The 15,021-nt window shown below is 39.2% G+C and overlaps 2 protein-coding genes across 2 annotated transcripts in view; both read left to right on the forward strand.

The window, feature by feature from the left end:
* Positions 1-3,282: 3,282 nt before the first annotated feature.
* On the forward strand, positions 3,283-11,662 carry cope (COPI coat complex subunit epsilon). The gene is made up of 10 exons (XM_084066853.1): positions 3,283-3,399; positions 3,565-3,627; positions 3,887-3,987; positions 5,257-5,409; positions 6,934-6,987; positions 7,309-7,390; positions 7,841-7,996; positions 9,114-9,182; positions 10,419-10,493; positions 11,332-11,662. Exons 1-10 carry the CDS (start codon positions 3,298-3,300, stop codon positions 11,383-11,385), a joined length of 909 nt encoding a protein of 302 aa, XP_083922979.1. The 5' UTR covers positions 3,283-3,297; the 3' UTR covers positions 11,386-11,662.
* A 667-nt stretch (positions 11,663-12,329) lies between these two features.
* cers1 (ceramide synthase 1) overlaps positions 12,330-15,021 on the forward strand; it is a 42,242-nt gene continuing 39,550 nt past the window's right edge. The window contains exon 1 of the mRNA XM_084067050.1: positions 12,330-13,675. Coding sequence (XP_083923176.1) covers positions 13,409-13,675 — 267 coding nt within the window. The 5' untranslated portion in view covers positions 12,330-13,408. The remainder of the gene's footprint in view (positions 13,676-15,021) is intronic.

Genomic DNA, 15,021 nt, shown 5'->3' on the forward strand with positions numbered 1-15,021 from the left:
CACACACACACACACACACACACACACACACACACACACACACAGTATTTCCAATGTTCAGTACTTCTACTCCACTACACCACAGAGGAAAATATTGTAGCCTAATACTCCATACTACTTTGTAGATTTTGATTATTATTACAACACGTAGGCTACATTAACTCTCTATATTTCGGCCATTTCAAAATAGCCGATCTACAAGCTCACAATGCATTGTAGCCTCGTTCCCAGCCTAAACATCTGCAACGCCACGTAGATCAGCTATTTTCAAAATATTTTTATACATTTGAAAATGTGTGAAATGGGACATTCTGCATAATGAGTAGGTAGGCCTACTTTCTACTTTTGGTACTTTAAGTACATTTTGATACTTTTGTACTTACTCAGGTAAATTTTAGAATTCCGGACTTGTACTTGTAACAGAGTATTTCTACATTGCAGTATTGATACTTACTTATTGACACACACACACACACACACACGCACGCACGCACGCACGCGCACACACACACACACACACACACACACACACACACACACACACACACACACACACACACAGCGTCGTTTACCAGACATGTTTGAATCAAATGCTTGGCTGCGGATGTTTTCAAGACAGGGGTAGTTTCCCTTCAGTCTAATGAACACTTCCTAGCAGGAATTCCTGAGGTCAAAATATGTCCATTGTGATTCAACATGTGTTATTTATGCTCCGCCGGGTGTCAACAATCAACGTGGGTTTATGCACACCGAACGATGCGTCATCAACACATCTGGCTCTTGGACAAACAATGGTAGTTTGTATTGCGCAGCTGCAGGGCTGTAATAATCGGCGTTACGGTGTATATGACTGGTGGGAATCAAGTAAATGAGTACATTTACTCAAGTGCCGTACTTACAGTAGGCTACAATTTTGAGGTACTTTTACTTAACTGGAGTATTTCCAATACTTTTACTTCTACTTCACTACACTACATCTCAGAGGCAAATGTTGAACTTTTCACTCCACAACAATTATTTGAAAACTTTAGTATCTAGTTACTTTGTAAAACATACAGTTAATATAACCTATTAAATATAACCACTTTGGCTATTTGAAAACAGCCGATCTACAAGCTCACAGCTTGTAGATCTGCTATTTTCAAAGGATTTTTATACATTTGGAAACTTGGGAAATGGGATATTGTGCATAATGAGTACTTTGAGTAGGCTACTTAAGTATATTTAAATGCCAATACTTTTGTACTTTAACTCAAGTATATTTTGAATATTGGTTATTTTATTTGCAATAGAGTATTTGTACATAGCAGTATTGATACTTTTACTTAAGTATAACATGTGAGTACTTTTACCACCACTGGAGTGTATATGATATATTGGTATAAATATAATATCAACGTTGCCAAAAACACGTTGAAGTCTAAAAGTAGTATGTTTAGGTCAGGTAGGCTATTCTATGAATATCTCATAGCCTAGATAGCCCTCCTTATAATTCTGCTTGTACAAAACTTTCTCCATTGAGTACTGGTACCCCATCTAGTGGTCACATCGGGTTACTTGCATAATGCAGATGGATGGAATGCAGGACAACTGGGCACTATTGTGAAGTGGGCTCAGAGTCAGACAGTAGCTTCTGGGAACCCAGATTAGGCTCAGAGGAGAACTGGGCACTTTAGACAGACCTTTATTGATCTCATTGGGGAAATTCAGTTGTCATGGCAATGCAGTATAATGTTACGAAAAACAAAGGACAGTGACAGTATAGCTAAGAGTAGCCTACTAGGACGACTTCTAATAACAAAATAGTATGTTAGCTGACAGCTGTTAAGTTAATTTAAGTTAAGTTAATCAAAAAGGTCCACAAAATAACACGGAGGATGTGGAGGCTTGTTCGTAAAGTCAGTAAGAATACTCTGAAGATTCTTGTAGGGGCCCTCATACAAGGTCATTATGATTATGCATGCACTTCATGGTATCACAACACCTCCAAGGCCCTAAAAACAAGGCTCCAAACATCCCAAAACAAACTTGTAAGGCTACTTCTTGGCCTCAATTACAAAACCCATCTAACCCATGCCCATTTTGCTAGGATTGGATGGCTTAGGGTTGAGGACAGAGTACAGCAACTTGCTATGGGCCTGGTCTTCAAGATACACCACAACATTGGGATCCCCCTGTATTTGTCAAAATACTTCCAAAATGTTAATCAAGTCCATGATCATAACACCAGAGGCAGCTCCACAAACCATGTTCAACCCAGATTTGGCACAACAAAGGGAATGAACTCTTTCTCATGCTATTCATCTAAAATGTGGAATGCCCTACCAAAAGGAGTAAAGGAGTGTAAAACCCTACTCACTTTCAAACATGCCCTAAAGATACACCTTCAGGAGGCTGCAATTCAAAAATGGCCCCTGTCCAAGTCCTAACCTACCCCATGTCCTAACCTAACCTACCCCCCCCCCTCTCTCTTTCTTTTTTTGTACATATTTCTCACCCTTCATACCAGTAACCTGTAAACTGATTGTATGACATTCTGTATAGTAGTGTGTATATCTGTCTGTCTCTTATATGTCATCATGATTTGTGTGCATGGGGATCTCATCTTAAACAAGCTACGTGCTTAACTGAGCTATCCAGTTTAGTAGACCTTGTATTGCGAATTTGTACTTCCATGTACTGTTATGTACTATCATGTACTGTTCTCATGTCTTACTAAATAAAGTACATCAATCAATCAATCAAATTTAGTAAAGCATAGCTTGATATCTACATTCTTTTTTCAAAGATGTATGTTGATTTGAGAAATTGTGCAAATCCCGGTGTGTGTCGAAATTCATTCACAGACACATTTGTTCAAAGGGATAAAACAACAACGCTTATTTCTACCACAGATTCCCACATTTTATGCATTTGAAAACTTGTGAAACTGGACATTCTGCATAATGAGTAGCCTTTCTTCTTTTGGTACTTTAAATCTATTTTGATACCAATACTTTTGTACCTTTACTCAAGTAAATTTGGAATTCCGGACATTTACTTGTAAGGGCACGGCCCCACCGCACTTTTATTTTACCTCTGTGGCGGAATCTGCCAATGCTTTGTCAATGTAAATGTGCATGCCAGTATTGGTACTTTTACTTAAGTAAAACAAAATGTGAGTACTTTTTCCACCACTGCGTACATCTCTGGTGTAAACAAACTCCACATCCCAGAAGCCTCAGCAGAATGATGAGGAGGCGTGCGACTGACGACGACGACGGTGTTGACGTGTCAGCTGGAGGAAGTCCAGTAAAGATGGCGGCCCAGCAGGGTGATGTTGACGAGCTCTTCGATGTGAAAAATGCTTATTATATTGGCAGTTATCAGCAATGTATCAACGAGTCTCAGAAGGTTAAGGCAAGTGTTGGATTGTAATGATTGTCAGAGGTTGTTTTGTTTTTTCTGACTTGCAAAAAATGGTCTTATTATTCTCTACTTCATGCTAAAGTCAGCTAGCATTGCTAGCATCATGTCACTGGAGTCTGGACTGAATGAGTTTCTTACTAATGTTTGTCTTTATAGCCTTCAGCACAAGAGAAGGAGATTGAGAGGGATATGTTCTTGTACAGAGCATACGTTGCCCAGGTAACCACTTTCAAGTAATTATTTCAAATGCAGAGATCAATGGCTTAAGGCTTAGCCTTGGATCAAGACTATCATAGATGTATTTTGTCGAGTCTGACTTTTACTTTCGTGTCTAAACATCTATAAAATACATCTATGATAGTCTTGATCCAAGGCTAGCTTAGGCTATATGTATTGTCTTTGTCTATTTACTTGAATAAACTGGATCCAATCCAAAATTGTGGACAAATTGTGACCTGATACGTCTGTGTTATTGTAGAGAAAGTATGCTGTAGTCCTGGATGACATCAAGCCCAGCTCTGCACCTGAACTGCAGGCCGTCCGGATGTTTGCTGAATATCGCTCCAGCGAAAGCAAAAGGTCAGAGCCTGTGTTACCCATTTTGTCTCCAAAATAGGTGGACAATGATGGAGTGTGTGTGTGTGTGTACACACATACACACGCACACACACACACACACACACACACACACACACACACACACACACACACACACACACACTCACTGTGGCTATTACTATCATCTCACAATAGGACCATCTGGAATCTGGATGGTAAATGGTATACGTCAGTGCCATCTATTAGAGAGTTATTATGCCAACTCCGTGGCGTTCACTTCTTCGGGCCAGGTCTTCTACATACACACATTGGCGAATAGTGACAAATCCCTAAACCGGAAGTTCATGGAATGCATTGAAGTCGACAGCTCCTTGTCACTATTTCCAGCTACATGAACCACGTGACCGACGCTGTTTCTGACCCCTCATTGGCGCAAACTATCTAATAGAAGGCTCTGGTATACGTCAGTAAAATAATAAGGGTTATTCCACCAAGCGTAGATTTTTCCATATTATAACCGTAGTATTTTTACTTGGAATTTGAGAGAAATTTCAGTATTTATAGGGGGAAAAAAAGTTAGTCTAAATAGTCTTACAGATAAAGAATAAGGAGAAATTGATAATTTTGCAGTGTTCTCTTAATTCTTTCCAGAGCGCATATATATACAGTATTTGTGTGTGTGTGTGTGTACACACACACACACACACACACACACACACACACACACACACACACACACACACCTGAGGTCTCAACTCCTTTTGGAACCCTGAATAAGTTCATTGTATTTGGGATGAAAGTATCGAGGGTTCCTTGAAAGTCAATGCCTTCTCTAATTCACCCGCTAGTACCACTCTGGTCTCGGACAAATATAACGTCTCTAAAGTGTTGCAGAGAGATGTGAAAGATACTCTGAACTGCATTAGGTTCCTGCAGAAACGTCTGTTGATTGGCGCTGATCGGTGTTGCCATTAAACATGTTTAATCCATTATCCCAAATACCAAAAAGGTATACAGGGTTGAGGGTTCCGAAAGGGGCTAAACTCTTTGTAGAGCTCAAGATTTACCCTTGAACCTAGGTCTCCTGCGCAAGAGCTGAAGTTTTTACCACTGAGCTAATAGTCTGCTTGCTCAGGGGAAGGGATAAATATATATATATATATATATATATATATATATATATATGATATAGATATATATCTATCTCCAGCATCTGAATTCAATTCTAGCCAACTCTCTCTAGTCCCTATCACTGACATTTACTGTTCCCTTCTGTTCTGCTGTGTCTAGGGATGCTATTGTTGCTGATCTAGACAAAATGATGGCAAAGAGTGTGGATGCAGCCAACACTGCCTTTCTCCTCATGGCTGCTTCCATTTATTACCATGAAATGAACACAGACGCTGCTCTCAGGACACTGCACCAGGGAGAGAGCCTGGAGTGGTAAGAATGGATCAATGTTTACAATTTTAAAAGTCACTTTGCATTACAACTCTTAACCACTTTGAAACTGCCGTTCCTATTTTCGTCATGTCTTTATTGGTTAAGATGAAAATGGCAGCTCTAAAAGCTCACAATGTGTTGCAACACAATGAGACACAAGTACTACAACTTGTAGATTGGCTATTTTCACAATGCGTCAACATCACACAACAAAGTATGATAAAATGGTACTTAGGCAGTTAATGTCAACCATTTAAGAATGAGGTCATGTTGACTAGAGGCATATATTGATTACATTTGATGCATTTCTGACCAAAACTGAAATACCTACAGTTGAAAAGCTTTACATTTAATTGGATTGATCACCAGTGACACTCTCATTAAATATGTATTTTATGAGATAAATATGATTAAAATTAAACATTTACTGTCCAGCTTATTTGTTAGTATTGTCTGATGTTCAGATTAAAAGAATCTGGCATTTGTCTGACAGCTCAGCCAATAAATAAAGAGAAGAGACTATATTACTCTTAGCATCCCTCCTTTGGCTTTTAGAATACATTTCACAATTTTATTGATCACATACAGTACAACTTGGCATTACATCGATTAGCCTCAACCTATATTTTTGACCTTTTAAACCCACAAGTACTCAAATGACATTAAGTCATTAAGGCTCAATGTAGCCTGACAGCACGGCGCGGGTTTGACTCCCAATCCCGACGGCCTTTGCTGCATGTCACTCCCCTTCTCTCTCCATTTCCTGTCAGCCGACTGTCCTGTCAAATAAAGGCATAAAGGGTTAGGGTTAGAGGTTAAAGACCTAAACCTATTAATATATATATATATTTTTTAAAGCAGACAATTATCCAGGAATAAATGTTGTATTACTGTGTGTATTTTTCATTTGAAATGTAGTGAGTAAAAGCCTAAAGTCTAAGGTGAAAGAAATAACAGTACAGATACTTATTTGTTTTATGAAGTACAGTAATTAAATAATTGTATTTTGTAACTCTGTCAGTAGGTAACCAAATTTGTCGAATGATTTATTGAACCATTCATACTTTGTGTAGCTACATCCGTATCTTTGTTTAAACGTCACCTAAAACACATCCTTATAAATTATCTTTTTTAAATTGGAACATTCTTTTTCAACTGTTTTTATTATATATTTATTTTATTATATATTATGATGCTGTATTTTTGTTATCTTACTCTATGTCATTGTTTGCCCTTTGTCTACTAATTTTCAAACATTAAGAAAAGTGCTTTTATTACTAATCTTATAAGGACCATACTGACCAAGGACCTGTTTGAGTCATAGTAGTTACTATGCTATGGGCTTGATCATTTGAACAGTTTTGGCTTTCAGTAAGCTAGACTTTAGTACAATGGTTTGAACTTTGAAGTCTAAAATGTTGAGATGTGCATTTAACAATGTTTTGAAAACTACTTGTGAAAGAGTAAGCCTAATTCTCTAAAAAATATTAAGAATCAAGAAATAAGCCTGTCCATATTTTTCAGCATGGCGATGACCATTCAGGTGTTGCTGAGTCTGGATCGTGTTGACCTGGCAAGGTATGGATTCATTCCAAAATCACCAGGAAATAGGTTTAACAGTAGCTAGCATTCTATCATTGTGATATACTGTATATCTTTTATTTTTCCTTCAGTGAAACCTTATGTGAAGTGTCCAAGTGGCATCTTAATTCATTGAATAATATCACAGGACCGGTGAAGCTGTCACTTTGCCTACCCAATCATATAATCACCCAGTCGCTCTTACCTTTCAGTAGCCCTATATTGCTGAGTCTGCATGAATTTCTGTGTGCTGAGAGCCAACACTCCCTGAGTTAAACATGTTGTACATTTTTCATGATGTGGATATCCTGTCGACAGGAAGGAGCTGAAGAAGATGCAGGAGCAGGATGAAGATGCTACTCTAACCCAGCTAGCCACGGCTTGGGTCAATATCGCTGTGGTGAGTGGCATCAAATCACCTACAGTATGTGCAATACGCTATAATGTGTATAATGTGATGAACGATGATCCAATATAATTAATACATTATAGTTTGTACTATAATGTATTTATTTGGCTTATTACATGGCTTTGTTGAATACTCCGTTATGATTGGTCAAATAACTTATTCTGCAGTCTGTTATTTCTTGAAAGTAGACTGCTGTAGACTAAACCCCTTCAGGGCAAATCAGGACTTCCACATCAGAACGGTACTGCTTCCCTGGGTTTATTTTCCATTAATGACCACCTCACTGTGCATCATCCCTTATATGCATCACTAAACTATCGAAATGTAATTCTATTAGTATTCTGCAGTCCACTTTAACAGTATAGTTCTCTTAGCACTGGATAAGGTTTAGATTACAGCGGTCCTCACCATGTCCTTGACATTTTCCATTTGTTGTTCCAGGGTGGGGAGAAGTTGCAGGATGCCTACTACATCTTCCAGGAGATGTCAGACAAGTACTCTGCAACTCTGTTGCTTCTCAATGGGCAGGCAGCCTGTTACATGGCTCAGAATAAGTGGGAGGAGGCTGAGGGAGTGCTGCAGGAGGCATTGGACAAGGTTAGACTTTTGTGCGATTTGTAATGTGCGCTTCCTACATTTGAACAGTAGATGCCGCCACATGATTAGTTTCTGTCTTTTGCATAGAATACATTTGATCCGTGAAGGGGCAAAGTTGGTCTCTGTGTTGTAGTGGTTTGTTGGATGTCACAGAACACTGACTGTTTTTTCCACACTTCTGTTCAGAGGGGAGGGGAGTGTAATGTAAATGTGTTGATATAGCAATTGTGTCATACCTCATATCCTCCTTGGTAACAACAGTTTTAGTCTGTAGTTTAAATGTAACATTGTTATAATTAATCCTTTGTACAAGTAATGGGTCGCACTCAGAGTGGCAAGAGTGAGTTGACTTTTATTATTTCTTACATGTCTCTAAAATGAACAAATGTTTCGGCTATATCCAGCCTTCGTCTGACGATAGACAAAACGTTTGTTAATTTTCAGAGGAGTCAGAGCATGGAGTCGCAGCGCGGTGGTAGCAAAATGTTTATTATGAATCTGTGTCCATTTCAATTTTTATTGAAGAGCTCTTTGATAGTATTTATTGGTTGTAAAGCATATTGTAACACACATTATTACTATCATTTTAGTGTGATAAGCTAGTGGAATATTAACTTGGAAGTCGTCGTGACCATAGAGATCTAAGTGTTGTTGTCCATAGAACAAAGATGAGATATGGTCAGCTAATGGCAGAGATTAGGCTGCACTCACATACTACACACAGTCATATAATGCAATAGTCACATACTTCATGCAATCTCATACGACTGTGCTGTCACACACTACATACAGTCATGTGCTACACACAGTCACGTACTGTACATGCAGTTACATTACCACAGTACACTACATACTGTAATGTATTACAGTCATGTGCTACATTAAATTATATACTAACTACATAAACTCATACAGTCATGTGCTACAATAAATGTTTGAGATAAAAAAAGTATCTGTGTGGATGTCTGCATTTTAAGTGTTAGAAGCTAGTACATTTTTCTTACAATGTCTCCACTTTTATTTATCTATTGTTTTCCATTGGGATGTGTGTGGTTAAATGTCCCCCTCACTCTCCTCCTCTCGCTCCCATCCTTCCATCTATCCCTCTGCAATTTAGGATAGCAGCCACCCTGAGACGCTGATCAACCTCATAGTGCTGACCCAGCACCTGGGCAAAGCTCCCGAGGTGAGACTTTGCACTTAAAGCTGTTACCAGGAGACTCATGAGACAGCTGTGAGCGTTTCTAGTTTCTTCCAGACAAACCAAGCCTTTAGTTAAACAAGTTTTTAACTTCATCCATGCAAATCCATACATTCACAGCATGCTTGAAGTGCAACATAAACCCGTTGTCAGTTTAATTTGCTTCTGTCGGTTTGATGAAACCAGGGGAATTTGGTCAGGTGCAGTCTAGTTTCCACAGGTCCTCTTGTGGAGAGAACAGAAATATGAAGGGGTGTAGTTCCTTGTTATGTTTTCGCAAGAGCTTCGTTCCCACAGACATACAAGCTTTAAATAAGTAACCTCCTCTTAAGTTACATGAAATCCAGCCCGTGGTGTATACTGCGTAGAGTATCAATCCTGTGACCCCTGTAATTAAAGCTCTATTATGTAATTTTTTTTAGCGAATAAAATTATATTTTGTCTGTATGGTAGACTAGAGTATGTTAATATAATCTAACTTATACTATTGAGGTGGTTGTATTTGGTCTCCCTGCTCTTCTATTGAGAGATTTAGATCCTGTGTCTTAGACACGACCTTAGACACAATCCTGTTCCTGGTTTGACACAAATGAATTCAGCACTTGTGCAGAAGACTCCGGTTCAAATCCGGAGTACAACAGGAAGTTATGTAGTGTAGCTTTAAGTGTTCTGAAAATCCTGTATCTTTTATAATTCTGTACAGTTCTGTAAGTATTATATGTTCCTGTTAATGAATGTATGCACCTGTGTGGTACTGTGGGAAATAATTTAATCCTTGAGGGCAAATAATAATCAGTTGATGTATATATATTTGCAATTTAGGTATTAAGCTATAAAATAAATGGCATAATGGAGTAAATTAAGTGGTTAACTAAGCCAGTGCTCAAAGAGAGTAATAAACCGTGGAGCGCATAGGTCATAAGATAAAGGCCCAACTATCTATTTTACTTCTACTTTTACATCATATATCTGATCCACGATAATCTTTTCTCTTGACCCTTGACATCTTGTAAGAGTTTCTTAAGATAAGCACAGATTAGTGTATTGGTTGTCAGCAAGGGTTCATTTGATCAAAGTGGACTATTGTCACAAACATACATAAAGCCTAACTCTGGTCTGTCCTTTAACTAGGTTGAAACTGTGTTGTTTACTATGTTAACATACTATTTTTTTTTGGTCTGGTCCCTGAAATGTCTCTGCTCTATGTACATCTGTTCTCAGGTAACCAATCGGTACCTCTCGCAGTTGAAAGATGCCCACAGAGCCCACCCATTTCTTAAAGACTATTTAGCCAAGGTAATGTGCTGTTGATTGGATGTGGTCATGCAAAGTGGAATCGCATCATGTTGCATTTCAGTGATTCATATTCTCACTCTGGTAAAATTATTTTTTTATGTTTTACCACATACAAATAGGTAACAAACAGATTAGAAATACCTTCCAATTCATATCTTGGGATCAGCACAACTGTACTAATTAAATATGCCTGATTCAATTATGTGATTAAATGTAACTTATACATAATGCAGTGTACCTGCTGTAACATTACTATTATCTTATACATATCTATATTGTACTTGCTGAAAAGAAAAACTCATCACAAAAAAAGTAGTAAACACTATTGTTAATTGTAAGTATTTAAGGTTGACCGTAACCTTATTATTTAAGGTTACGTTTTTTTTTTTAAATGACAACACCCCCTAACAAAATCGACGATTGCTCTGAGTCATTTGAACTTCTATAACACATACTTGGGGTGAGATGAGGGGAGAGAGAGAACGTGACAAACATGGGCCATGCTAGTTTGGGTCACCACCAGATGCATTCAATGCTGATGGACAAGTTCTTGCAACCTTTGTTTTCTTATAAGTTAATAAACCAGCTTGGTTCTTTTTATGACAGGTGTCCTTGGAATGGAGCCATTAAACTTTGAAACTTATCCCCCTGTTGTGTACACACACACACACACACACACACACACACAGTAATTACACAAGACAGTATATGTAAATAAACATTGAAAAGCTAGGTTATATTGTGTCAAACCATGCAGCGAACAGCTGCTCCACTAGTCAAATATTTTCCTTCTGATTTGAACCATTTCCTCTTTTCTCTCCGTTTTTCTTTTCTGCAGGAGAATGAGTTCGACAGACTAACGATGCAGTATGCTCCCACTACCATGGCATAACAAGCCCACTGTTTTTCCTGGGATACCCAAACAATGGGCCTCAGTTTTACACCTTGAAGGCCACACACCCATACATATTGTATATGTTTTCTGTTCTGTCACTCTGAATCATTGTTAAACTAATTAAATCTCAATTTGAAACTCAAGTTATTTAAACTACTTACACTGTATTTAGCCTCATAATGGTCAACTTCATCGGTCTTTTGTATTTGCATTTATCTTTCTGTTTTCTTTAAGCATTCCTATGATTTGGTAATAAATGTTTTGTTACCACGTGGATGTCCTCTCTGTGTGTTTGCTTGTGACAGACAAGTGAAAGCAATTTCTACAGAATACTCTTTGCTCTGAATGTACGTTTTAGACAGCAAAATCTAGCCTAACTGAAGAAGAATTCTGAAGAACATAATACTAAATGTCATGATGCACTCTGTGTGTGTGTATGTATATATATATATATATATATATATATATATATATATATCAATATTACATTATAATAAAATATATATGTATTTTATAATAAAATATATGTGTGTATGTATATATGTATGTGTGTGACAATGGTTCTCAAATTGACCCTTACAAGTCTGTAACTCTGACAGTGTACATTTGGTTCCATTTGTACACTGTCAGAGTTAAGGGGAGACCTTGAACTTGAAAAGTTTGAGATACACTTGGATATAGGTGTGTGTGTGTGTGTGTGTGTGTGTGTACCTGTACATGTATGCATGTATAATGTATGTGTGGTCTGGTCAGCCTGCTGTGCAGTGAGTGTACTGTCTCTTTAAAAAACCATCCTTTAACGCAGCAGTTCAAGAAGAAGATAGCGGGCCATAATTACGTCACGCGTCTTCGGGGCTTTTTCTTCGTTTCCCCATAAACTTCAAATCAATGGCTTTCTGGGCGGCTGAGGGAAGCGGTCCCCCGAACAGAAGAAGACGGAGACGAGCGTTTTTTTTTTACTTTGTAGTCCAGCATTAGAATTTGAGTCCGACTCTAGACTGTGCCGTATGGTGTCACGTTCTACAATAGACTCCCATCGAAGTAGCGCGCATTTTCCCCTCTCTGTCACACTGACAGACAGACAGACAGACAGCCAGGACACGTTGACCAACAGAGGAGGCCGAATATTCAAAAGGATAATAATTCTCCTTCATCTTTTTTTTTTTTTTTACAGTACGTTTTCCTGCTGCAGAAAATATTTCAGTGTCGCTTCTGCCGCGGGTTTCTGGTAGGAATATAGGCTACGGTTACTCGTGATACACCAAGGGAAACGTTATAGACAATAATACGACGAATAACGGATATGAAAGCCCTTAACATAGCCGCACAATAGTCGCATGTGCTTGCATTGTAAACGTACTGTATGTTACATAGGCGGCCCATATAGACGCGAATTGAATCATTTGCTGACGCGCGGGGAGCGGCGTTTATCGACGTTATAAACTGTTGCGGTACCACCATTCAATTATTACATTATCATCCTTCAAGCTGTTGCAAATGCTGGTCTGTTCAGTATTGTGTGCTTTTGATTTAGCCAAGCGGCTAACGACGACGACGCAGCGGCCGGTGATGAAGCAGCAGCAGCGTGCGTAGCGGAATGGTGTTCACAATTACATCCAATCATTGATGGGCCACATTAATTGCCATAACGCTTCATTAATAGCTGGCCTAAAACTGTAAATACATCCTGTCGTGTATATAAGGGTTGGGTGCGTTCGGGTCGTCATTTATACGGTCGACGTTCGCGGTCTTATCATCAATTGTTCCTGTATGTGAAGAATGGGCCCGTGTCTTAATTTAGAAAACAAAGAATTAGGCTACTGGAGAGGCTAAGCTGGTTAGCTAAAGCTGGTTTCCGCGTTTTGAGGTTAACAGCCAGTTGGAGAGATTAGTGACACATAGGATAGCCCGGACCGGCTGCCTCGTGCCCATCGTTCCTGGATCCCTGAATCGGGGTCAGTTTTTTCCCCCAGTTCCTTTTTTTTTTTTTTTTTTTTTGTGTTCACTGTGCCGTGCAGCAATGGATAGTCATCCTGTGGGTGACACTGACAGCATGGGTGACAGCAGCAGGGCTGTGGAGCCCATGCCGGGCTACGTGGACCTCATCACTAAAGCGTCCACTGTCATGTACGGTGCCTTGAGAGACTGCAGTGCTTGCGGGCTTGAGCTTTCCAAACGGACTCTCCTGGAGAACGCAAAGATTACCTGGATAGAGATTGGTCTCTTCTTCTTTTGCGCCTTCTTATGGACTCAAATACGATGGGGACTGACAGAAAGACTGTTCAAGGTAAGTTCAGGCCCACCATGGAACATCCAACTAGCCCCTCCTTGCGTTCATCCATCCTTGTGCATCCATATCAAAGCCATTTCCACACCAGCACGGATAATTGATGCCCCTCTTTGACTGGTTGGCCTAATAGCTCTGCTCATTCCTTTACTCTAATTATAGGGCCCTGGTATCAAAGCACTTGAGTGTCAATGCAGCCTCTGTGCCTGCTCTCAGACTACGTTTTATTGAAGGCCACATGCTTCATATCATATGTCACAGTTTTAGAAGAATAAAACGATCTTTTATATCCTGGTCGACTAAGCATGTCCCCGGACGAGTCTCAAAAAGGTCCCCCCTCCCCTTATTTCTGTATGGAATGCGAAAAATACATATTTCAGAGTGAGAGCTGTTACTGTGACAACTGCAAGTGGCAATTAAAATCCAGAATGACAGTGAGATGATCTGTGTGTGCTGCACTTGGTAAGAGTATAATAAAAACAATAGAGAGATCATGCACACACACAGCAAAATCCTCAGTGTTATTTTAACTCAGAGTGTAAAAATGAACCCATAAGAATTTCATTGTGTGTGCACACCCTGTACATTTTTAGTTTGCCTGTGCTTCATGTTTTAACCAAGTTTTGCTCCTATAGCAGGTTTAAGGTATAGTAACTGAGTCATTGGGAAATGGGAATGGATAGCCATTACCCCTGGTCAGATACACAAACCGTGCAATCTGTTAGAAAATATTAACCTGTTGCACAAAACACACACACACACACACACACACACACACACACACACACACACACACACACACACACACACACACACACACACACACACACACACACACACACACACACAAAACGGGGATATGTTTTTCCTTAGAAAGTTTTGCCCACTTGTTCACAGGTTGTTTATGTGGTGTAGCATGGATGCAACTCTTGTATGGAAAAGAGCCTGTGAATGTAATGCAATGTCCTTCTATTTGTGGTGGGTTGGCACAAGTGTTGGTTAATATGTGACAAACATTGTATATTTTATTGCATTCAGAATTCACTTCCTGCGCCCCATGTACTGTACACTATCATAGTCAACATCAAGTGTACTCTTTTTAATCCACGGTGAATGACTAAAGACAACAAACACTGAGTGAATCAATAATTGTGAGATCAGCTATCATTGTCCTTAAATGCAGTGTCAGCTCAAAAATGCTAGTGGGGCAAGTTTAGAGCCAGATGTTTCCTGGCTGGCTCACGCTTACAGAGTTTATCTCAAATTACTTCATGAGAATATACTTCTCTTGGTGCCAGTGTGTGTGTGTTTGTAGCGCCGGATCTATGTAGACCTCAGGACTTTGC

This window comes from Gymnoscopelus microlampas (genome assembly GCF_963454915.1).
Source record: "Gymnoscopelus microlampas genome assembly, chromosome: 9".
Taxonomy (NCBI): Eukaryota; Metazoa; Chordata; class Actinopteri; order Myctophiformes; family Myctophidae; genus Gymnoscopelus; species Gymnoscopelus microlampas.